Source organism: Ornithorhynchus anatinus, chromosome 2 (assembly GCF_004115215.2).
Source record: "Ornithorhynchus anatinus isolate Pmale09 chromosome 2, mOrnAna1.pri.v4, whole genome shotgun sequence".
Lineage (NCBI taxonomy): Eukaryota > Metazoa > Chordata > Mammalia > Monotremata > Ornithorhynchidae > Ornithorhynchus > Ornithorhynchus anatinus.
Window position 1 is genome coordinate 101,726,148 of NC_041729.1, and position 25,729 is coordinate 101,751,876.

The 25,729-nt window shown below is 53.2% G+C and overlaps 1 protein-coding gene across 4 annotated transcripts in view; it reads right to left on the minus strand.

Moving 5' to 3' along the window:
* Positions 1 to 1,008: 1,008 nt before the first annotated feature.
* The window catches only part of PKIB (cAMP-dependent protein kinase inhibitor beta), a 40,668-nt gene continuing 15,947 nt past the window's right edge, over positions 1,009 to 25,729 (minus strand). For 3 of the 4 annotated variants that reach the window (XM_029051362.2, XM_029051356.2, XM_029051347.2), the window contains exons 2-4: positions 24,548 to 24,631; positions 6,119 to 6,293; positions 1,009 to 1,529 (exon numbers count right to left, since the gene is read on the minus strand). In XM_029051362.2, coding sequence (XP_028907195.1) covers positions 1,444 to 1,529; positions 6,119 to 6,266 — 234 coding nt within the window. In that variant the 5' untranslated portion in view covers positions 6,267 to 6,293; positions 24,548 to 24,631 and the 3' untranslated portion in view covers positions 1,009 to 1,443. The remainder of the gene's footprint in view (positions 1,530 to 6,118; positions 6,294 to 24,547; positions 24,632 to 25,729) is intronic. The other variant, XM_029051379.2, reaches the window with a different exon arrangement.

Here is a 25,729-nt window from a genome sequence, read left to right on the forward strand (position 1 = left end):
TTGTTCCCGTCTGCCCGTCTCCCCCGATTAGACCCTAAGCCCGTCAAAGGGCAGGGACCGTCTCTATCTGTTGCCCATTTGTCCATTCCAAGCACTTAGTACAGTGCTCTGCGCCTAGTAAGCGCTCAATAAATACTATTGAATGAATGAATGAACACAGTGCTCTGTGCCTAGTAAGCGCTCAATAAATACCGCGGATGGATGGATGGATGGACGGATGGATGGACGGATGGACGGATGGATGGATGGGTGGACTGGGACCGGATGCTTGGAGATTGCCTGAGTAGGGTTTGTGAGGGGGGATGGAACTCTGGGGCTGAAACGATGCCAACCTGTTGGATCCAGGGTGGATCATATCTTCCCACCGACCCACATTCATTCCTCCATTCATTCAATCGTATTTATTGAGCGCTCACCGTGTGCAGAGCACCGTACTTGGAATGTACAATTCGGCAACAGATAGAGAATCCCTGCCCAACGACGGGCTCACGGTCTAAACGGGGGAGAGAGACGGCAAAATAAAACAAGTGGTCAGGCATCAAAAGGCATCGACTCCACGAGCGTCGGACCGAAGGAGAAGGGAGGTCCCGTCACCCCCTGGGCATCGGAGCAATAAAGGCCCACTGGTCAAAATGGCCCCGAGGTAAGGTGAGGCTAATCCTAGATATTAACAACTGTGGTATTTGTTAAGCGCTTACTGTGTGCCAGGCATCGTACTAAGCTCTGGGGCGGATACAAGCTCATCGGGTTGGACACAGTCCCCGTCCCTCGTGGGGCTCACGGTCTCAAACCTCATTTTACAGATGAGGGAACTGAGGCCCAGAGATGTGAAGTGACTTGCCAAGTCGGGATTAGAACCCATGGCTCCTGACTCCCGTGCTCCAGCCACTAGACCACGCTGCTTCTGGTCTCTGGGGAACAACTGACGCCGTCCCAGGGGTCGGGGCCGGGGAGGGACATCGGGCCGCCTCTCCCGCCCCCGGTCCTTCCCTCTCCAGACCCGAAGCCTTCGGTGCTGGATCTTTATTGGCCTAGCTGGGGCCCTTCTCCTGCACCCCCACCGCGGGACTCCCTCTCCGCCCCGCAGAGCCCGGCGTCCCCCCGACAGAGCGGACGTGGAGAGCCGTCGGGCTAATGCCGACCCCCGGACGCAAGCGACGAGTTGGGCTGGGCTTCTTCTCCCCCGGGAAAGGCCGGGGCCCGGCGCTCCGTCCATCCTCGCCTTCTTCCTTGCGGACGGAAGGTGCTTCGATTTGGGGGTGGTCCCGGCCAGGGAGGAGGCGGGGAACTCTCCGGCGGCGGTCTCCCGTCGGAAGCGGGCCCCAGGGTCCTCGTGGGACGCCCCGAGGTCACGGCCAGATCTTGGGGCACGGGGTCCGCCGGGCCCCAGAGACATCTCTTGCGGGAGCGGGGGAGAGTGGGAGACGGAGGGGCCCCTGGCCTTTAGGAACCACCGCTCTTCCCCTCCATCTCTGGACTCTGTGGTTGCGAAGAGGTGGGAGGGCTCTCTCTACCTTCTGCTCCTCCATCTGCAAGGAGAAAATAAAAGGGGCCGTGTTTACCGCTGGCGTAGTGGACGGAGCACGGGCCTGGGTATCGGGGGGTCGTGGGTTCTAATCTCGGCTCGGCCACTTGTCTGCTCTCTAGCCCGGGCCGGTCGCTTCGCTTTTCTGAGCCTCGGTTTCCTCTTCTGTGAAACGGGGATTGAGACTGTGAGCCCCACGCGGGCTGTGTCCAACCCGATTTGCTTGGACCCACCCCAGCGCTTAGGACGGTGCCTGACACACGGTAAAAACTTGGCAAATGCCATCATTATTATTATCATTGCTGGGGACGGGCTGAGCTGGGGCCGGGGAAAGGTCAAGCTGCTCTCGTCGACGGTCATTCTGACCGAGAGACAGACGGTCATTTGGCCCAGTGGCTTCAGACAAAGAGTGAATTAATAATAACTGTGGTTCTGGTTAAGCGCTTACTACGTGCCAAGCACTATTCTAATGTCCGGGGTGGAGACAAGCCAGTCGGGTGGCGCACAGTCCCTGTCCCACATAAGGCTCGTGGCCTTCATCCTTATTTTACAGACAACCGAGGCCCAGAGAAGCGAAGTGACTTGGCCAAGGTCACACAGCAGCAACGCGGCAGAGCCGGGATTAGAACCCAGATCCTTCGGACTCCCTGGCCCGTGCTCTATCCACTCACCCACCCTGCTACTTTTTTCTTCTGCAGGGGTTGTGTGGAGGAGGAGGTCAGACTGTTGGCTCCCTACTACCCTGATACACAAGGCCTCCGATACACAAACACCCTCCTCTCCCCCAGATCGAACCCTGGTGTTCTCATACGCACACACACACAAACAGACACATCACAGACTGGCTCCCTCCACCCCCCCCAGTAGATTTCCTCTCCGGTTCCATTTATCTTTCTCTTCCCTCTCCCAAGCAGCGTGGCTCAGTGGAAGGATCCCGGGCTTGGGAGTCCGAGGTCATGGGTTCGAATCCCGGCTCTGCCATTTGTCAGCTGGGTGACTTGGGCAAGTCACTTCACTTCTCTGTGCCTGAGTTACCTCATCTGTAAAATGGGGATTAAGACCGTGAGCCCCTCTTGGGACAACCCGATTCCCCTGGGTCTCCCCCAGCGCTTAGAACGGTGCTCTGCACATAGTAAGCGCTTAACAAATACCAACATCATCATTATTATTACTAAGTCCTGGGGAGAGTACAGTATTAACGATAAACGGACACATTCCCTGCCCACGGCGAGTTGACAGTCTAGAGTCACGCTGGTTGCAAGGGACCGGCAGTTTCCCTTCCTCCAAAGTCTGTCTCCCCCTCTAGACTGCGAGCTCGTTACGGGCAGGGAACACGTCTGCTAATTCTGTTTTACTGTACTCTCCCAAGCGCTTAGTACAGTGCTCTCCACGTGGGAAGCGCTCAAGAAATACAATTGATTGGCTCCAACCCCTCGTAGTTTACAACACTTTCGTGAGTGCCCCTTCCCTCTTGTCAGTTCTTGTGCGTCTCCGACTTATCGTTTCATCTCTCCTCCTCCTTGACCCAGAGAATCCCTAATCCTCTCCCGTATTCTTGTCTGGACTCTGATTTCTCTTCTCGCCACCTGCGTGCATTTCCGATCTATTGTTCCATCTCTCCTCCTTCCTGACACAGGGAATCCCTAATCCTCTCCACTATTCCTGTCAGGACTCTGATTTCTCTGATTTCTCTTCTCGTCTCCTATGTACATCTCCTATTTATTCTCCCATCTCTCCTCCTTCCTGACCCAGAGAATCCCTAATCCTCTCCGTCGTTCTTGTCTGGACACTGATTTCTCAACCCCCGTGTGCATCTCCGACTTATTAATTACATCTCTCCTCCTACCCGACACACAGAATCCCCAATCCTCTCCGCTATTCTTGTCAGGACTCTGATTTCTGTGATTCCTCTTCTCGCCCCCTGTGTACATCTCCTACTTATTCTCCGATCTCTCTCCTTTCCTGACCCACCGATTCCCTAATCCTCTCTACTATTCTTATCTGGACTCTGATTCCTCTGATTTCTCTTCTCACCACCCGTGTGCATCTCCGACTTATTGTTCCATCTCTCCTCCTTCCCGGCACGCAGAATCCCTCATCCTCTCCGTTCTTCTTGTCTGGACTCTCTGATTCCTCTTCTCGCCCCCTGCGTACGTCTCCTACTTATCCTTCCGTCTCTCCTCCTTCCTTACCCACGGGATCCCTAATCTTCTCCGCTATTCTTGTCTTGATTTCTCTGCTTCCCGCCTGCTGGCCATCTGTCCCCTCATTAGCCTTTCATACCTTTTCTCCCCACTGACCTTTCCTCTGCCGCCGTCGGGGACCAGGTGTGACTAAGTCTCAATCTTCCCTTCCAAGGTGCACTGGGTCTTCTTAAAGTCTTCCAACATGATGCTGCATTTCCTTCCCAGTTTCCCACGTTTGCCAAGCCCCCGAACCCTCCTGCATTTCCCTCTCTGTTTCCTCTGGGGCGGGGGGGGTCTCTCAGAATCCACTTTGCTCTTTGAAAGTCTCCCGACAGACTGCGGGCCACCCCCCGCCTCCCAGCACGGCTTAGTGGATAGAGCACAGGCCCGGGAGGCAGAAGGACCTGGGTTCTAATCCCGGCTCCTCCGCGTGTCTGCCGTGTGACCTCATCTTCTCCGTGTTCGCTCATCTGTAAAATGGGGGTAAAACTGTGAGCCCCACATGGGACAGGGACTGTGTCCAACTTGATTAGCTTGTATCTATCCAAGTGCTTAACAGATAGTAAGCACTTAGCAAATACCATTATTATTATTATTACTTTTCACTCCATTTCCCTTCCTGCAGCTACTCCATCTCTCCCGGCTTCCAGAAGTGGTCGACTGGGCTAGTGAATACCAACTCTACCGTACTCTCCCAACTGATGCATAGAGAACCAGTGGCTTAGTGGCTGGAACAAGGGCCTGGGAATCAGAAGGATCTGGGTTGTAATCCCAGCTCTGTCACTTTGCTGTGTGACCTTGGGACAGTCACGTATCTTCTCTGGGCCTCAGTTCCCTCATCTGTAAAATAGGTATTCAGGCTGTGGGGACAAAGACTGTGTCCAGTCTGATTAGCTTGTATCTACCCCAGGACTCAGTGCTGTGTCTGGCACACGGTAAGTGCTTAAAAATACCATTTAAAACCCCCCCACAATCAACCAGTGGCATTTATTAAGTGCTTACTGCGTGAAGAGCACTGTACTAAGTGCTCGGGAGAGTACGACAGAGTTGGTAGACACGTTCTCTGCCCACAACGAGCTTAGAGTCCCAAGCGCTCGGTAATGGTGGTATCTGTTAAGCGCTTGCTCTGTTCCGGGCACTGTATGAAGCACTGGGATCGATACAAGCAGATAATAATGTTGGTATTTGTTAAGCGCTTACTATGTGCAGAGCACTGTTCTAAGCGCTGGGTTAGATACAGGGTAATCAGGTTGTCCCACGTGAGGCTCGCAATCTTAATCCCCATTTTACAGATGAGGTAACTGAGGCACAGAGAAGTGAAGTGACTCGCCCACGGTCACGCGGCTGACAAGTGGCAGAGCCGCGAGTCGAACTCCTGACCTCTGACTCCGAAGCCCAGGGTCTTTCCACTGAGCCACGCGGATCGGCGTTGGACACGGTCCCCGTCCCACACCGGGCTCCAGCTGTAATCGTCATTTTACAGATGAGGTAACCGAGGCCCAGAGAAATGAAGTGATCTGCCCAAGGTCACCCAGCAGACAAGCGGCAGAGCTGGGAGCAGAATCCAGCTCCTTCGGACTCCCGGGCCTCTGCGCAAATCCACTAGGTTATGCTGCTTCTCTAGTGCAGTGCTCTGCGCACAGAAAGCGCTCGATAAATACCGCTGATTGGATTATTAATAATAACTGTGGTTTGGGCTAAGCGCTTACTATGTGCCAAGCACTATTCTAGACACCGGGGTTTGACGCGGGGCCCCCAGTGGCTCCCGGGAGCCGGTTAACGTATGGAATCAGACTTCCTAGGCCGTTCAGAGAAAAGTCAGCTCCACTGCCGCGGCGTCTTGACTGGGAGAATAATCGTAATGATTGATAATTATAATTACGACTGTTTTATCTGTCAACCGCTTACTCTGTGCCAGGAACTGTTCTCGGCGCTGGAGTAGATACAAACCGATGGGGTCGGACACAGTCCCCGTCTCACGTTTGGCCCACGGTCTTAATCCTTTTTTCCAGATGAGGTAACCGAGGCCCAGAGAAGCAAAGGGATTTGGCCAACGTCACCCAGCTGGGATGAGTAAAGCAGGCTCCGCTCTTCTCCTGGGCCCAAGCCCCCCCGGATCTCCGATTGCGGAATTCAGAGATGGGGCAGTGGAGGTGGGGAGGGGGAGAGGGGGCGTGTGTGCTGGGAGGGGACGGGGACTCGAAGGACCCAGAAAGGAAAAAGGAACCGTGCCTGCTCCCAGGAGGTGGACATCGGGGTCCGGCCAAGGAACCCCCGACTACACCCAGCGGAATTCCGGCTGCCCGGGAGCGGGGAGGGGGCTGAGGAAAGCCGGGGTCTCCCCCGCCACCCACACAGGCCGCCCCCACCCCCGGCAGCAGCACCCCGCGCCTGTGTCCGACGTTACCTTCGGCCCCGGCCAGGCCGGCCAGCTTGGCGGGCAGGTCCGGGGCTCCCGCGGTGGCGGACGGGCCCAGGATGTCGGGCAAGGCGTTGCGGCGGCCCACGCGGCCCGAAGCGGCGAAGTCAGGGGCCGCCGGCTCCACATCCGGCATCGCTCAGCCCCCGCCTCATAGCCACCGCTGTGGGAACATGGCGGGGTGGGGAGGACAAGTGGCCGGTCAGCGGGGAGACGGACGGACGGACCGACGCGGGGCTCGGTGCCACAGGGGGACCCGTGGGGGAAGAAGGCTAGCGGTCAGAGAGACTGGCTCTCATCCCAACCCCCCCCCAGCCTAACCACCCCCGCTCCAGTCCTGGGAGTGGCTCCCGGCCTCTCCCGCCAAACCTCCCGAGGCGTCCAGTGGGTTCACGAGAAGCAGCGAGGTGCCCAGCGGGGTCGCAAGAAAGAGCGCGGCCCAGCGGGTGCTAATCCCGGATCTTCCGCGTGTCTGCTGTGTGACCTCGAGTCTATCACTCCCCCGATCAGACCGTGAGCCCGTCAGACGGCAGGGACCGTCTCTATCCGTTGCCGACTTGTTCATCCCAAGCGCTCAGTACAGTGCTCCGCACATAGTAAGCGCTCAATAAATACTATTGAACGAATCACTTCAACCCTTGATTCTATTTATCACTTGAATTCTACTTATTGCTATCGTTCTCGTCCGTCCGTCTCCCCCGGTCAGACTGTAAGCCCGTCAGAGGGCAGGGACTGCTATCTGTTACCGATTTGTCCATTCCAGGCGCTTAGTGCCGTGCTCTGCACAGAGTAAGCGATCGATAAATACTACTGAATGAACGGATGAATCCTTTGTGCCTCAGTTCCCTCATCTGTACCATGGAGATAAAGAGTGTGAGCCCCATGTAGGACAAGGACCGTCCAACCTGATTGATCTGTAACCACCCCAGCTCTTAGACCGGTGCTTGACACAGAGTAAGAGCTTAACAGGTTCCATAATTACTGCGAGACGACTAAAGGCTCATCCCACCCGCCAGGCGCTTAGTAACTTGAACGTGGTCTGGATCCCCGTCCTCTCGTTCCGCTTTTCTCCCCCGTCAGCCTCGTGGAAGGGAGGTGAAACTACCCGGGACCGTCAACCAGCAGGGTTCCTCTCTCTGCCCCTTCCGGGTAGCGCAAACAACGAGACTCATAATAAAAACAATAATGACGATTTGTTAAGCGCTTACTATGTGCCAAGCACTAGTCTAGACACTGGGGTAGATAGAGGCAAATCCGGTGGGACACAGTTCCTGTCCCACATGGGTCTTACGGTCTTAATCCCCATTTGACGGATGAGGGAGCTGAGGCAAAAAAGGAGTGATCTGCCCGAGGTCACCCAGAAGACGAGTGACCGAGTCAGGATTAGAACCCAGGTCCTTCTGACTCCAGTGTTCTCCCACTGCGTATACCGCGAGGGGACGAGGCAAACCCTCTCTGTTCTGAAGGCCATCATAATAACCGTGGTATTTTGGGAGAAGCAGCGGGGCTCAGTGGAAAGAGTCCGGGCTTGAGAGTCAGAGTTCGTGGGTTCGAATTCCGGCTCTGCCACTTGTCGGCTGTGTGACTGCGGGCGAGTCACTTAACTTCTCTGGGCCTCAGTTCCCTCATCCGTAAAATGGGGATTAACTGTGAGCCTCACGTGGGACGACCTGATTATCCTCTATCTACCCCAGCGCTTAGAACGGTGCTCTGCACATAGTAAGCGCTTAACAGGTACCGACATTATTATTATTATTATTTTTAAGCACATACCACGTGTACTAAGCACTGTACTAAGCACCGGGATAGATACGAGACGAGCTCGCAGTCTCAGCTGGAGGAAGAACTCACTGTGGGTAGGGAGTGTGTTCACCGACTCTGTTGGAGTGTACTCTCCCAAGCGTTTAGTACAGTGCTCTGCACATGGCAGGCGTTCAATAAACAATCGCTGATCGATCGATGGATTGAATTTACATTTTAGATAGAGATAACTGAGGCACAGAGAAGGGAAGTGACTTTCCCAAGTCCCCCCGGCAGGCAAGCGGCAGAGTCGGGATTAGAACCCAGGGCCTTCCGCCACAGTCTTGAGGGGGAGACGGACATTATTATGAATAATTTATTACAGATCTATTCGGATCTATAACGATATGCCCTAGCTTCTTAGTGCTCGTACAGCACTGCCCGGGCTGACGCTATGAGCGGAATATTGCCCCAGGTGACAATAATAATTATTATTATGGTACTTACTAAGTGCTTACTATACGCCAAGCACCGTTCCAAGTGCCGGGGTAGATACAAGTTAATCAGGTTGGACCCAGTCCCTGTCCCACGCGGGGCTCGCGGTCTTAATCCCCCTTTGACAGATGAGGTAACCGAGGCACAGAGAAGTTAAGTGACTCGCTCAAGGTCGCACAGCAGACTTGTGGCGGAGCCGGGATTAGAACGCAGGTCCTTCTGACTCCCGGGCCAAGCTCTATCCACCAGGCAGCACTGCCCTGGGTTTCTGTTGTGCACGGAGGTGACTCCTCTACGCAAATCACTGCCCTTGGTACTAATAATAATAATAATAATAATGTCGGTATGTGCTCAGCGCTTACTACGTGCAGAGCACCGTTCTAAGCGCTGGGGGAGATCCAGGGTAATCGGGTCGTCCCACGTGAGGCTCACAGTCTTCATCCCCATTTGACAGATGAGGGAACGGAGGCACAGAGAAGTGAAGGGACTTGCCTACGGTCCCACGGCTGACAAGTGGCCGAGCCGGGATTCGAACCCACGACCTCTGACTCCCAAGCCCGGGCTCTTTCCACTGAGCCACGCTGCTTCTCTACCTTCTGGGTGCAGAGCACTGCGCTGCTGCTGCATGCAGATCTCTGTACTGGAGGGTGACCGTGAGCGATCGGTCAGTCGGCCAATCTTCTTTATCGAGCACTTACTGCGTGCGGAGCACTGTACTAAGCGCTTGGGAGAGGGTAATATAGCCGTGTAACGGGCACTCTCCCTGGCTACGGTAAGCTTCCGGGCTAGAGGGGGAGACAGACATTAATATAAATGAATCGAATGATAGATGGGTAGGTAAGCGCCGTGGGGCCGGGAGAGGGGATGAATAAAAAGAGAAAGTCAAGGCAGCATAGAAGGGAGGAGAGGAAAGGGAGGCGTAGTCAGGGAAGGCTTCTTGGAGGAGATGGGCCTTCAATCGCGCTTCGAAACGGGGGGAGGAGTCGTCGTCTGCCGGCTGTGAAGAGGGAGAAGGTTCCAGGCCGGAGGCAGGACGTGGGCGAGAGCCCGGCGGCGACTTCTTCATTCATTCGATAGCATTTATTGAGCGCTTACTATGCGCAGAGCACTGTACTAAGCGCTTGGAATGGACAAGCCGGCAACAGATCGAGACGGTCCCCGCCCTCTGACGGGCTCACGGTCTAATGGGGGGAGACGGACAGACGAGAACGATGGCGATAGATAGAGTCGAGGGGAAGAACGTCTCATAGAAACGATGGCGACTAAATAGAATCAGGGTGATGTACATCTCATGAAACAAAATGAACAAAATAAATAGGGTGATAAAGATATCAGAGGAGATGCAGGTAGAGTGAGAAGGCTGGCATTAGAGGAGGGAAGTGAGCAGGCTGGATTCATTCTTTCATTCATTCCATAGTACTTATTGAGCGCTTACTATGTGCAGAGCACTGTACTAAGCGCTTGGAATGGACAGTCCGGTAACAGACAGGAGAGCAGCCAGGTGAGAGAGGAGGGGCACGGTGACGGACTGCTCTAAAGCCGACGGGAGAGGGGTTTTGGGTCGACGCGGAGGTGGATGGGCAACCGCGGGAAATTCCTGAGGAGCGGGGAAACATCGACTGAGGGTTTCTGTGGAAAAATAATCTGGGCAGAGCACAGGAGACAGGGGCTTAGGGGATTTTACAGGCTAGGGGGATGACGGTTCAGGGGAACCGCTTAACATTCAGCAGCCTAAAGAGCAGGAAAGTAGATATAAAACATAGATTTCTTTGGATAGATAAATCAGTGACAAATAAGAGCGCTTAGCGCCGAGGTGGCAGCGGGGGTGGGATGACTGAGAAGTCGGCAGAGGACGGGACGACACAGGGAAGAGAAGCCACGTGACCTAGTGGAAAGAGCAAGGGCCTGGGAGTCAGAAGGACCTGGGTTCTGATCCCGGCTCCACCTTTCGCTTATGGTATTTCTTAAGCAGTTACTAAGTGCCAACACTGCTCTAAGTGCTGGGGGGATCAGGTTGTCCCACGTGGGGCTCACAGACTTAATCTTCATTTTCCAGATGAGGGAACTGAGGTGCAGAGAAGTGAAGCGACTCGCCCAAGGGTCACCCAGCTGACAAGCGGCGGGGCCGGGATTAGAACCCATGACCTCTGACTCCCGAGTCCGGGCTCTTTCCACTGAGCCACGCTGCTTTAGCTCGGGCAAGTCGCTTCACTTCTCTGTGCCTCGCTTTCCTCCTGTGGAAAATGGGGATGGTGACTGTGAGCCCCACGTGGGACAGTGTCCAACCTGATTCACTTGTATCTACCCTAGTCTTCAGGACAGTGCTTGGCACGTAGCAAGCGCTGATTTGTCCATTCCAAGCGCTTAGTACAGTGCTCTGCACATAGTAAGCGCTCGATAAATACTACTGAATGAAGAACCTGCATTATTCATGATTATCATTTTGTCCGACCTGATTAACCCGTTCCTAGCCCAGCAGTTAGTAAGGTGCCTGCCGCATAATAAGCGCTGAACAAATACCATAAAAAAAGAAGGAAGACCTCTTTGAGGAGGGAAGCTTTTATGGGTCCTTTTATTCACTCATTCTCCAATCAGTGGTATTTACTGAGCGCTTACTGCGTGCAGAGCCCTGTCGTAAGCGCTCGGGAAGTACAATTCAGCAGTAGAGGCAATCCCGCCCTGGGCTTACAGTCTAGAAAGAGAGGGGGCTGAGGGGCGAGCGAAGGGAGAAGGCGTTCCGGGTCGGGGAGAGACGCCAACGCCATCTCCGTCCATGGGAAACAACCTGCTCGCGGCCCAACCCGCTGGGTTGACATCGGCCCCATCTCCCTCCGGGCGGCTTTTTGTCCTTTCCTCCAGAAGCCCCCGCGGCACTGTCTGTGCGGTTCCCATTTCGGGAACCGAATTAGTCTCTGTTTGTCTGAAATGAGATCATTTGAAGCAAGACAGCTTCCTCCTCCTCCCCTTCCCAGGCCCTCCTGGAACTCTGCCACGGCACGGGGCGCCCGGCACGAAACTCCCGGGACCGGAGTCCAACCGCGATCGAGACCGGGCCCCAGGGAGAGGCCCCCGTAGACTATAAACTCCTTGGGGCAGAGATTGTGTCTTCCGACTCTGTGGTACTGCATTCTCCCAAGCGCTTATCACGGTGCCCTGCCCACGGGAAGCGCTCAATAAATACCATCAATCGACTGACTGATTGAGCCACCCGGGGCGACTTACCCCAGGGTTCTGAGAGTTGAGGCTTCCCCCCCTCTTTTTTTTTAACCGACGGTATTTGTTAAAGCGTTCACAACAGTAGAACACTCTTCTAAGCACTGGGGTCTTGTCTTCTGCCGCCGAGTCATCCCCGACCCGTAGCGACGCCACGGACGCGTCTCGCCCAGAGCGCCCCGCTCTCCATCTGCAATCGTTCTGGCGGTGGATCTATACAGTTTTCTTGACGAAAATCCACAAGTGGTTTATCACCGTCTCCTTCAGTCAACTCGAGTCTCCGCCCTCGACTCCCCCCCGTGCCGCCGCTGCCCAGCGCGGGGGAGTTTTGACCTGTAGCCGATCGCCTTCCTTTCGCCAGCCACTGCCCGATTCGGGAAGGGAACGGACGGGCCTCTGCTCGACTCTCCCTCCCGTAGCCGAGACTGGTAGAGGACTGGAAACTCTCCAGGTGCCGCCCTGACAGGGGAAGCACTGAGGTAGATAGGGGTTCATTCAGTAGTATTTATTGAGCGCTTACTATGTGCAGAGCACTGTACTAAGCGCTTGGAGTGGACAGTTGGGCAACAGATAGAGACAATCCCTGCCCACTGAGCGGCGCACAGTCTGATCGGGGGAGACAGACGGACAAAAACAATAGCAACAAATAGAATCAAGGGGATGTACACCTCATTAACAAAATAAATAGGGTAATAAAAATATATACAAAAGAGCGAATGAGCACAGTGCTGAGAGCACAGTACAGGCTAATTAGGTCGGACACAGTCTCTGCTCCCGTCAAAGGGAAGGGCCTGTCTCTATCCGTCGCCGACTTGTACATTCCAAGCGCTTAGTAGTGCTCTGCACATAGTAAGCGCTCAATAAATACTATTGAATGAATGAATGAATGCTCCACCTGAGACTAACGGTCTAAGAAGGCCTGTGAGCCCGTCCTTGGGCAGGGACTGTCTCTATCTGTGGCCGAATGGTACATTCCAAGCGCTTAGTACAGTGCTCTGCACACAGTAAGCGCTCAGTAAATGCTACTGAATGAACGGATGAAAGTGGGAGAGAGAAAAGGTACTGAATCTCCATTTTACGGATGAAGACTCTGAGGCCCAGAGGAGTGAAGGGACTCGCCTAAGGTCACCCGGCAGACCAGCGGAGGAGCTGGAATTGAACCCAGGTCCTTGTGACTCCCGGGCCGGTACTCTTTCCACTAGGTCATGCCGCTTCTCGAGGTCAAACGGTAGCCGAAGACCTCCCCGGATTCAAAGCCCTCCTGAAGGCCCACCTCTTTCAGTGTGCCTTTCCCGGATGAACAGCCAGCATTCCACGTCACCATAAACCCATCGGCCCTCTCTGGCACTGAGATATTTAGTTAGATTCGGCCGAGGCACTTACGCATTTATATTTATTCAATTGTACGGTCGATGATTTATTTCCATCCCTCTGTTTGTAAATACTCTGACGTCCGTCTCTCCCATTAGCACGCGAACTCCCTGAAAGCAGGGAATGAGGCACGTGCTTCACGAGAAGCAGCGGGGCTCAGTGGAAAGAGCGCGGGCTTGGGAGGCAGAGGTCGTGGGTTCTAATCCCGGCTCCGCCGCTTGTCCGCTGTGTGACTTCGGGCAAATCCCTTCACTTGCCCGTGCCTCGGCGACCTCATCCGGAAAATGGGGATGGAGACTGTGAGCCCCACGTGGGACGGCCTGATTGCCTAGTATCTAGCCCAGCGCTTAGAACAGTGTTTGGCACATAGAAAGCACTTAACGAATCCCATCATTATTATTATAGTAAGTGCTTAACAGATCCCATCATTTAGATGGGATAAAGTGGATAAAGCACAGGCCTGGGAGTCAGAAGGTCACGGGTTCTAATCCCGACTCCGACACTTGTCTGCTGTGTGGCTTTGGGCGAGCCACTTCACTTCTCTGGGCCTCGGTGACCTCATCTGTCAAATGGGGATTAAGACTGTAGCCCTGGGTGGGACAGGGACTGTGTCCAACCCGATTCGCTTATACGCACCCCGGTGCTTAGTATTAACGGCTACCATTAATTATTACTATCAGTAGGCTCGCTTTATTGAACTCTCCCAATTGCTTAGTACAGTGTTTTGCACACAGTAAGCGCTCATTAAACACGGCTGACTGCTGTGTGCTTCCCGTGTGCTTAGTACGGTGTTTCGCCTCTAACACCGCATTACTATCATTAGAAGATCTGTGATCTTGGGGAATTTGATATTCGCCCCGGTCCCAAAGCGCTTACGTTCACGACTGTAAGTTATTGAATGACAGCAACGTCTAGACTGTAAGCTCGTCGCGGGCGGGGGACTTGTCTACCAACTCTGTTGTGCTGTTCTCTCCCAAGTGCTTAGTACAGAGGAGCAGCGTGGCTCGGTGGGAAGAGCGCGGGCTTGGAAGTCAGAGGTCACGGGTTCCAATCCCCGCTCCGCCGCTAGTCAGCTGGGTGACCTTGGGCAAGTCACTTAACATCTCTGTGCCTCAGTTACCTCATCTGCCAAATGGGGATTAAAAAACCGTGAGCCCCACATGGGACAACCTGATCACCTTGTATCTCCCAGCGCTTAGAACGGTGCTTTGCACATACTAAGTGCTTAACAAATACCACAACTTATTTATTTTTTAATTTGTTTACCTTATAAGCACTCCATAAATACCGTTGATGACGATCCTGATTCTGCCGCCCGGATCCCTCCAAACCATCTCTCTGGGCACGTCTCGTCCACGCCTCCAAAACCTCCAGTGGTTGCCCATCCATCTCTGCTTCGAACTCCTCCCGGATGGATTTAAGGCATTCGATCAGCTCTCCCCTCTACTTGTCGTTCATTCAATAGTATTTATTGAGCGCTTACTACGTGCAGAGCACTGTACTAAGCGCTTGGAATGTACCCTTTCTCCTCTCCCACTGTAGCCCAGTTTGAGCACTTTACTGATCATCAGTCATCAGTGGTATTTATTGAGCGCTTCCCGTGTGCAGAGCACCACACTAAGCACTTGGGAGAGTAAAATACAACAGAGTTGGCATACAATCTAGAGAGGGAGACGACTCCTCTACCGCTGGGTCTAGCAGTCGTTCTCACAGTCAATTGATTATTTATTTATTTATACTAATGACCGTCTCCCCCTCTAGACTGTGAGCTTTTTGTGGGCAGGAATGTGTCTGTTTCTTCTTACACTGCACTCTCCCAAACGCTTAGTACAGCGCTTTGTACACAGTACACTCTCAACGAATGACCGAATGGACGAATTCCTCACTCACACCCTCCCTCTTGTCTGCATTTCCTTCCCAGCTTCGCATTCTGCACACTATTGATCTTCAGAGCCCTTCTGAAATCGCGTCACCTCCAGAAGACCTTCCCTGTTTGATCTTTCATCTCCTCGTCCCATTCCCCCCGGCCACCTCGGCAAGTATTTTTATTATTATTTGCAATAATAACGATAATATTTGTGTCTCTCCCCCTCAAAATTGTAAGCTTTTTATGAGCAAAGAATGTCTACCACCTCTATTGTACTGTATTCTCCCACCCAGCTCTTAGAACAGTGCTTTGCACATAGTAAGCGCTTAACAAATCCCATTATTATTATCGGTTGATTGATTAAGTACTTGTAAAAGACCAAGGTCTCTCCTCTGGGCCGCGAGCTCTCTTTCCGTTAGGGAAGATGGGGAATTTCTCCAGAATTCAGACCTCGATTACCACATCTTGCCATTTCCCCTTTCAGGCTCACCAAACTGCTCATCTCCCTCCCCCAAAACTCTACTTAAAAGCTGCCTCCTCCGGGAGGCTTTTCCTAATGAATCCCCTCCGCATAATAATAGTAATAATAATGATAATGTATTTGTTAAGTGATTACTACGTGCCAAGCACTGTACTATGCGCTGGAGTAGATATAAACGAATCAGGTTGGATAGAGTCCCCGTCCCACAAGGGTCTCACAGTCTCAATCCCCATTGTACAGATGAGGAAACTGAGGCTCAGAGAAACTAAGTGTGGGATAGATAGAGGGTAATCAGGTCGGACACAGCTCTTGTCCAACACGGGGCTCAGTGAGAGGGAGAACAGGCATTTAATCCTCGTTTTACAGTGACTGGGCCAGTGCACGGGCCTGGGAGTCGGAAGAACTTGGGTTCTAGTCCCGGCTCCGCCTCTTGTCTGCTGTGTGACCTTGAGTAAGTCATTTCGCTTCCTCTGTGCCTCGGTTCTCTCATGTGTAAAATGGGGATTAATATCAGGAGCTCCATACGGGATGTTGACTGTGCCCAAACTGATTACCTTGTGTCTACTCCAGTGCTTACTACAGTACCTGGCACATAGTAAATGCTTAACAAATGCCATAAAACAAAAACGATCAAAAAAAAAAAAATGGAGAAGCAGCACGATCTAGTGGAAAGAACACGGGCCAAGGAGTCAGAGGACCTGGGTTCTAATGCAGACTCTGCCACTTGTCTGCTGGGTGACCTTGGGCAAGTCACTTCACTTCTCTGTGCCTCAGTTCTTCATATGCAAAATAGGGACGAAATCCCATCTACCTAGACCGTGGTCCCCATGGGGGACAGGGACTGCGTCCAACCTGATGACCTTGTGACTATCCCGGCGTTTAGTCCAGTGTTGGGCACGTGGTAAGGGCTTAACAGGTACCATTAAAAGGAAAAAAAAAGTGAAGTGACTCGCCCAGGGTCAGACAGCAGACAAGCGGCAGAGCCGGGAGTAGAACCCCGCTGGACCGAGGTCTTCCCGGACAGACGTCCATTCGATAGTATTTATTGAGCGCTTACTATGTGCAGAGCACTGTACTAAGCGCTTGGAAGGAACAAGTCGGCAACAGATAGAGACGGTCCCCGCCTCTGGCGGGTCCTGCGAGGCCTCCTTGGAACTGGGCCCGGCAGCCGGGGGCGTCGCCTCTCGGTCACCAACGGCCTGCTGTTCGGAGTCACGGGGATCCGCTCCAATTTCGGCCGAAAAGAAACGCTTTCCGTCTGCTCTTCCCAAATGAGCCTTCTCCCCGCGCCCACCTCCTCCACCCACGCCCAGCTGGCGAGATCTGGCCGGCCTCTGAAAGGTGGCGAGAGCCGGCCCGGCCCAGACGATAAAGAGAAAGAGAGAGGGGGGTGGACGGAGAATGACTCGGGGCGGAAATGTCATCCGCTGCCCTGGCTTGCCCCCGACGGGCTCGCCCGAGGAGATCGGCCTTGGCTGAACCTCGGCCATGCCCGCTCCTCCTTGTTGTCTCCTCCTTCCTCTCTTCCCCTGGGCCTCCCGCCTCTTTCCCTCTTCCGCTCCCATCTGCCACGGCTAATGCCGTGGCAGGAGCTCATCTATTATCTCTAAGGGGAAAATCTCCAGAACAATGTCCATCTCTCTCCCCGCCTGTCTGTATGTGTCTCTCTCACACTCTCTGTCTCCGTCTTTCTCTCTCTTTTGGTCTCTCTCTCTCTTGCTCTCTCTGTCTCTTTCTCAGTCTCTGTCTGTCTCTCTTTTGCTCTTTCTCACTCTTTCTTGGTCTCTCTGTCTCTCTCGGTCTCTCAGTCTCTGTCTGTCTCTCTTTTGTTCTTTCTCACTCTTTCTTGGTCTCTCTGTCTCTCTCGGTCTCTCAGTCTCTGTCTTTCTTTTTTGGTCTCCGTCGCTTTCTCAGTCTCTCTCTGTCTCTTTCTCGGTCTCTGTCTCTGTCTTTCTCTCTTTTTCGGTCTCTGTCGCTTTCTCAGTCTCTGTCTCTCCCCTTTTTGGTCTCTCTTTCTCAGTCTCTGTCTCTCTGACTCTTTCTCAGTCTCTGTCTCTCTCTTTTTTGGTCTCTCTGTCTCTTTCTCAGTCTCTGTCTCTCTGACTCTTTCTCAGTCTCTGTCTCTTTCTCGGTCTCTCTCTCTCTTTTTTGGTCTGCCTCTCTCAATCTCTGTCCCTCTGTCTCTATCTCTGTCTCTCTTTTTTGGTCTGCCTGTCTCTCAGTCTCCATCTGTCTTTCTCAGTCTCTGTCTCTCTCCCTATTTTCTGCTCTCTGTCTTTTTCTTTGTCTCTTTCTCAGTCTCTCTGTGTCTCAGTCTCTCTCTCTCTTTCTCTCTCTCACACACACACTCCCTCGAACCCTCAAACTGATGGGTGACACACCCAATAGCCTTCTCCCACTCTCACCCGCTCATCACTGTGGGCGGGAATGTGCTATTTCTGTCCTCTCCCAGTTGCTTAGTACAGTGCCCCGCACAAAGTAAGCACTCAATACATACCACTGATTGATTGACTGATTGACCCCGCTTGGCTGGGCTTTTCCCGCAGGCAGGACTCAAACAGTCCCCGCCTCCCAGGCCTTAATTAAAGTGAGTGACAAAGGAAGCAACGGTGGCCTAATGGTGGGGAGAGCCTGGGCCTGGGAGTCAGAGGACCTGGGTTCTAACCCCGGTTCCGCCATTTGTCTGCCGTGTGACCTCGGGGAAGTCATTTAACCTCTCCGTGTCGGAAAATGGGGATTAAGACTGCCCCCGTGGGACGGGGACTGTGTCCAACCTGAGTAGCTTGTATCTATCCCGGTGCTTAGTACAGTGCCTGGCATATAGTAAACCCTTAACAAATTTCATAAAAAAAAAAGGAAGAGGAAACATCGTTTTTAAGGGGGTGGGAGTGAGAGAGGCCCCTTGGGGGAAATCACTGTCACTGTCCCCCTCGGCATCCAGGGGTGGTTTCTTCATGACAAGTCAACATCTTGTCCCCCTAATAAATGTTTTGCCCTGCTCTCCCCCAGCCCCAGCCTCCCCGCGCTGTATTGTTTCTAACAACCTGAACTGCCCATGAAAGATTTGAAACCTCTTCCTCCTGGGCCTTCCTTTTCTCATCATTATTATCTCGCTACAGAAACCCTCTGGGCATGTCACCCCGCTCCTCAAAAATCTCCAGTGGTTGCTTATCAGCCTTCGTATCAAACAAAAACTCCTCACTCTTGGCTTCCAAGCCGTCCATCCCCTCGTCCCCTCCTCCGTCACCTCCCTTCTCCCCTCCTCCAGCCCAGCCCGCACACTCCGCTCCTCTGCCGCCGCTCACCTCCTCACTGGGCCTCGTTCCCGCCCGTGCCGCCGTCGACCCCTGGCCCACGTCCTACCGCTGACCTGGAACGCCCTCCCTCCTCAAATCCACCAAACAATCACACTTCCCTCCTCCGAAGCCCTCCTGAAGGCTCACCTCCTCCAGGAGGCCTTCCCAGACTAAGCCCCCTTCTTCCTCAGCTTTCCCTCCCCATCCATCGCCCCAACTCACTCTCTTTGCTCTAACCACCCTCCATGCCACATAACACTTGTGTATATATGTACATATCTATTATTCTATTTATATTAAGGCCTGTTTACTTGTTCTGATGTGTATATATATATATATATATGTATAATTCTATTTATTTATATTGATGCTATTGATGCCTGTTTACTTGTTTTGATGTCTCTTTCCTCCGGTCTAGACCGTGAGCACGCCGTGGTCAGGGACTCTCTCTCTTCGGTGCTGAATTGTACTTTCCAAGCGCTTAGAACAGTGCTCTGCACCCAGTAAGCGCTCGATAATACAAACGAATAAATGAATAAATGAAGGAAGGACTGTGAGCTGCCTTGCCGCTAGGGAAGATGGGGATTTTCTCCAGAATTCAGGCCTCAATCACCACATCTTTCCTGCTTCCCTTTTCAGCCTCACCAAACTGCCATCTCCTTCTCCCAAAATGCTATTTAAAAGCTACTTCCTCCAGAAGGGCTTTCCTGATAAATCCCCTCCACATAATAATAATAATAATAATGCATTTGCTAAGTGCTTCGAATGTTCCAGGCACTGTACAAAGCGTTGGGGTAGCTACAAGATAATCGGGTTGGACACAGTCCCTGTCCCACACGGGGCTCACAGTCTTAATCCCCATTTTATGGATGAGGGAACCGAGGCACAGAGAAATTAACCCCATCAGCCACTTCCACCCTCACGCACTTAGATTCTATTCCACATTCACCTGTGTCTTATACATTTTCTTTCACTTTCGACTGTGCTATATTTGCGGTTTATGTCTCCTTGTCTTCCCTGTTCCTCTGTAAGCTCCTCGGGGGTGGGGATTTATCTTTGATTTCTTCCGTAGGTTCCTCAAGCGTTCAGTAGAGCGTTCTGCCCACACCCAATCATTTAGCATGGGGACAACGATCCCCCACCAGGTAACTTCACAGGGCACCGCCAACGCAGGAATCCCACCAAGACCCTTGGCCGAGACCCCTGCCCAGCTCAGCGTCCTACTAACCGGCCAAAAAATCAATCGATCGTCTATACTGAGTGCTTACTGTGTGCAGAGCACTGTACTAAGCGCTTGGAAGAGTCCACTATAAAGATTTAACAGACCCATTCCCTGCCCTCGACGAACTTAAGAGTCTAGAGGCTTAGGAATCCCAGAGACATTCCTTGCAGGGACGGCTGCAAATCCATCCAGGAAGGTTGCCAAGTTCCAACGTGTCTACCAACTCTGTTCTATTGTAGTCATCCGAGCGCTCAGTTCAGTGCTCGGCACACAGTAAAGCGCTTGATAAATGCCACTGATTGGTAGCTACAGGAGAAGGCCTTAGGAAAACTCTGAACCAGAAAACTACATTACTATATTAATGTCTCCTTTCTGGACGGTAAGCTCATTATGAGCCGGCAATGTATCTATTTATTGTTACATTGCACTCTCCCAAGCGCTTAGTAAAATGCTTTGCGCACAGTAGGCGCTCAATCAATACGACTGAGTGAATAAACTCGTTGCGGGGAGGGAACGCGTCTCCCAACTCTCTTGCACTGATCTCTCCCAAGCGTTTAGTATGGTGCTCTGTACACGGGAAGTGCTCAGTAAATAGCACTGATTGATTGTTTCCAGCACCAATCAATGCATCGATGGTATTTTATTGAGCGCTCACAATGGGCAAAAACCAACATACTAAACTCCCAGAGGGAAACAGAGACCCCACCGGATCGTTATCTCTCTGTTTGGGCAGTTGGAGGAGATCCAAGCCTGGGGCCCAGGGGCCGGCCCAAGTCTAGTAGCCCCTCCTGACTCAGTCCATGGGCAGGACTCCACTTCAGACTCCTAAATAACAGTAATAATAATAATTGTGGTATTTAAGTGCTTACTATGTGCCAGGCCCTGAACTGAGTGCTGGGGTAGATACAAAGTAATTGGGTTGGACACAGAGGGCGGAGTCCCACATAGGGCTCACAGACTTTATCTTCAATTTCCAGATGAGGTAAAACTGGGGCCCAGAGAGGTGAAATAAAAATAATTCTGGTATTGGTTAAGCGCTTTCTATTTGGCAAACACTGTTCTAAGAGCTGGGGTAGATACAGGGTAATCAGGTCGTCCTACGTGGGGCTCACAGTCTTCATCCCCATTTTACAGATGAGGTAACTGAGGAACAGAGAAATTAAGTGACTCGCCCAAAGTCACACAGCTGACAAGTGGCAGAGCCAGGATTAGAATAATAATAACAATGGTATTTGCGAAGTGCTTACTATCTGCCACGCACTGTTTTAAGCCCTGAGGGAAAAACTAGAAAATCAGGTTGTCCCATGTGAGGCTCACAGTTTTAATCCCCATTTTACAAATGAGGTAAGTGAGGCGCAAATAAATTAAGTGACTTGTGCAAAGTCCCCCAGCCGACAAGTGGTGGAGCCGGGATTAGAACCCACGACGTCTGACTCCCAAGCCCAGGCTCTTTCCACTAAGCCACACCGATTCCCTTGGGCAAATGAAACGCCTTGCCCAAAGCCACACAGAAGACGTGACGGAGTCGGGCTTAGGACCCAGGTCCTTCTGATTGCCAGGCCCGCGCTCTAGCCACTAAACCGCACCGCTTCTCTAAGCTTTGGTACCAAAAAGGCGGTGAAATCCAGGGGAGAGAGCCCTGGCTGGAAGCCAACAAACCTGGGTTCTAGTTTCACGCCCGCCACAGGCCTGCTCTGGGACCTCGGGCCAGTCGCTTCAACTTCTCTGGGCCTCTGTTTTCTCATCTGTAAAATGGGGAAGATAATATCTGCCTCTTCCTCCTTCCCAGGAGGATGAGAACGAAGCAAAATGGAGTGGGAAGGGCCAGCGTTCTAATCCCAGCTCCGCCCCTCATTAGCCGATTAGCTTGGATTTCCTGCGGTGCTCAGAACAGTGCCCGGCACGTAGCGCTTATACAATCTCATTAAAAAAAAGCAAGTCACTGATGCGAAAAAGCTTCGGAAAAAGAGAAATGTCCCATACATCGTGCACCTCCTCCTTGCTGCTCTCCTATCTGTTACCGACTTGTACATTCCAAGCGCTTAGTACAGTGCTCCGCACATAGAAAGTGCTCAATAAATACTACCGAATGAATGAATATACACACTCGAGGCGACAAAAGCGGGTCACCGAGGTGACAGCGCTATTTTCGGTTTAGTAGCCAAGAGGGCCAGCGCAGACCTTGGGCCTGGGAGTCAGAAGCTCTGCCACTAAGCCTGCTGGGTGTCCTGGGACGAGTCACCTGTCCCTCCCGCGCCTCGGTTTCCTCATCCGTGGAATGGGAGTAAGATGCCCGCTCTTTGGCCGTCAGGGACTGCGTCTGATCTGATTACCTTGGGTCTTCCCTCAGTGCTCTACACGGCGTTTGGCACAAAGTACCAAAACTAGCTAATTTGATATGCCAGCGACCCACGCCAGGGACCGGGACATGAGGAAAACCTGGAATGCACCCAGAGTACCCCTGGCTCTTGAAGCAGCGCGGCTCAGTGGAAAGAGCACGGGCTTGGGAGTCGGAGGACGTGGGTTCTAATCCCGACTCCGCCACTTGTCTGCTCTGTGTCCTCGGGCAAGCCACTTCACCGGTCTGGGCCTCAGTTATTTCATCTCTAAAATGGAGATGAAGATCGCGAGCTCCCACTGGGACAACCTCATTACCTTGTATCCACCCCAGTGCTTAGAATAATGCCCGGCACATCGCAAGCGCTTAACGAGTACCATCATCATTATTATTCTCTCCCAGAGATGGCCAAGGATCGTCTCCTCCAAGAAGCCTTCCTCGATTAAACTCTCTTTTCCCCGGCTCGCTCTCCCTTTTAATAATAATAACGACATCCGTCAAGCGCTCGCTATGTGCCGAGCGCTGCTCGAAGCGCTGGGGTGGATACAGGGTAGTCAGGTTGCCCCACGTGGGGCTCACAGTTTTAATCCCCATTTTACAGACGAGGTAACTGGGGCACAGGGGAGTCAAGCGGTCACAGAGCGGACGAGTGGCAGAGCCGGGATTAGAACCCGTGTCCTCCGACTCCCAAGCCCGCGCTCTTATCCACTGAGCCTTGGATCTATTACCTTTGGACATTTGATATCCTCCCCACACCCAACCCCACAGCACTTGTGTACACATCTTTAAATTATACGGAAGTGACTTATTTATTCATGTCAGTGTCTGTCGGTCTTCCCCTCTAGACCGTAAGCTCGTTACACGCCGGGAACGTGCCCGCAAATTCTGTTCTACGGTACCGTTCTCCCCCGATTAGACCGTAAGCCCGTGGGAGGGCAGGGACCGTCTCTATCTGTTACCGCTTTGTCCGTTCCGAGCGCTTAGTACAGTGCTCTGCGCATAGTAAGCGCTCAACAGATACTATTGAATGAATGAATGAATGCTCCGCACGGACTGAGCGCTCGATAAACACCACCGATCGATTAATCGACGGAAGAATCCGAAACCGGGAACGGGGACCCGCCCCAGGGATGAGACGACGCTCTTCCGTCATCATCCTGCCATCCATCTCGCCTCGTCCCTTGGCCAGGAGGATGAGAGCGGGTGGATGAGGGCCGCTGACATATCGAACGATTTTTGCTCTCAGCGAGAGGTCGGTTCCCGTTTCCTTGAAAAAGGGAATTTCAGGCCGAGCGGCCCGTCGGCACGTGACTTCGGCCGGAGCCGCCGGGAAGGGGGGGCGGTGGGGGAACGTGGTTGGGTCTGGGGGAGCTGGCTAAGAACGGGAACGCAAACGCAGAAGTCCCTCCTCGGCGCCGGCTCCACGTCCACGCGGACGGCGCCACGGGCTGAGGAGCCCCCGCAAGCCCTGGGGGTCGACGGCACCCGGTGACAAAGGGAATCTTCTCCGGTCACTCACAGTGCCCCCTCTTCCTTCATTCATCCGATCGTATTTATTGAGCGCTCGCTCTGTGCAGAGCACTGAGCGCTTGGGAACTACGATTCGGCCCCGGAGACGATCCCTGCCCAGCGACGGGCTCACAGTCTAGAAGGGGGAGACGGACAGCGAAACAAACCAAGCAGACAGGCATCAGTGGCATCGAAGCAGATAGAATTACAGATATATGCACATCATTAATAAAATAAATAGAAAGCATCCTCTAGAACGCCTGAACCCTGAGTTTTCCGGGCATCCCATTTCTGAAACCTGTAGGATGCTCTCCCCCGATTCCTCTACTTCCCCCTGGAGTCAAAATGATAAATAGTAATCGTGGTATTTCTTAAGCGCTTACTATGTGCCGGGCACCGTACTAAGCGCTGGGGTGGATACAAGGTAATCAGGATGGACCGAGTCTCTGTCCCACATGGGGCTCCCAGTCTTAATCCCCATTTTACAGACGAGGGAACTGAGGCCCGGAGAAGTGAAGTGACTTGCCCAAGGTCCCGCAGCAGACAAGCGGCAAGAGCCGGGATACTCTCCCAAGCGCTCAGTACGGTGCCCTGCACACGGTCAGCGCTCCAGAACTACGGATGAATGAGGGAGTTGTAAATCCAGCTTGGCCCCCGGCCTGCTCTGAGACCTCGTCCAGTTCATTCGTTCCATTCAGTCGCATTTACTGAGAGCTTACTTTGCGCGGAGCACAGTACTGAGCGCTCGGGAGAGGACGGTACAACGATAAACGGACACAATCCCCGCCCAGGGCGAGCTTGGAATCCAAGCCTCTTAACCACGCTGGGCCTCAGTTTCCTCCTCCGTATTCAGTCCCCCGACGTCCGGAGGGAAAAGGAACTCACAAGGGCTCCCGGTGAAGAGCTGCGGATCCTCCCGGAGCCGGATCCCGGACGGGGCTCCTCCTGTTCCGCCCGCCTGGGTCGTTCCTGCGGGAGAGGATGGTTGGGGGGGTCAACCGGCAGGCTGGCGTCCCGACCAGATCGCCGAGCTCCCAAGCCCACCGGCCCCTAGATGCCCACCACCGCCCGTCCGCCCTCACCGACAGGGCGGGGGGCCTGGGACTCAGAAGGTCATGGGTTCTAATCCCGGCCCCGTCGCTCGTCTGCTGCCTCATCTTGGGCCAGTCACTTCACCTCTCTGGGCCTCAGTGACCTCATCTGGAAAATGGGGACCGAGACTGGGAGCCCCCGGTGGGACAGGGACCGTGTCCAACCCGATTTGCTTACGTGTTCGATAGACATGTAACACCACTCCTCTACTCAACCCTCATCCCATCTTCCCCCTCCTCTCCCGTTCCCCCATAGTCACCGAATCCCTTCTTTCTTGCTATCTCCCCAGTTTCCACAAAACCCATTCTTTCCCCCCATCTCCCGTTCCTGTCCCGAACGAAGGTTCTAGATTGTAGATTTCCCCCATAGACTGTCAACTCCTTCGTGGGTGGGGATAACGGCTGCCAGCTCGGTTATATGGAACTCTTCCGATTCCCTCAGCTGGATTTGTTAAGTGCTGACTGTGTGCGGAGCACTGCGGTAAGCGCTTGGGAAAGTACAATACAGCAATAAATAAAATAAATCAATAAACCGCGGTATTTGTTAAGCGCTTACTAAGTGCAAAGCACCGTTCTAAGCGCTGGGGGATACAAGGTGATCAGGTCGTCCCACGTGGGGCTCACAGTCTTCATCCCCATTTGGCAGATGAGGGAACTGAGGGGCACAGAGAAGTGAAGCGACTTGCCCAAGGTCACACAGCTGACCAGCAGCGGAGCGGGGATCAGAACCCGTGACCTCTGACTCCCAAGCCCGCGCTCTTTCCGCTGAGCCACGCTGCTTCTCATAATGTTGGTATTTGTTAAGCGCTTACTATGCGCAGAGCACTGTTCTAAGCGCTGGGGTAGATACAGGGTCATCGGGTTGCCCCACATGAGGCTCCCAGTCTTAATCCCCGTTTCACGGACGAGGGAACTGCGGCACAGAGAAGTGAAGGGACTTGCCCAGAGTCACACAGCTGACAAGTGGCCGGGCCGG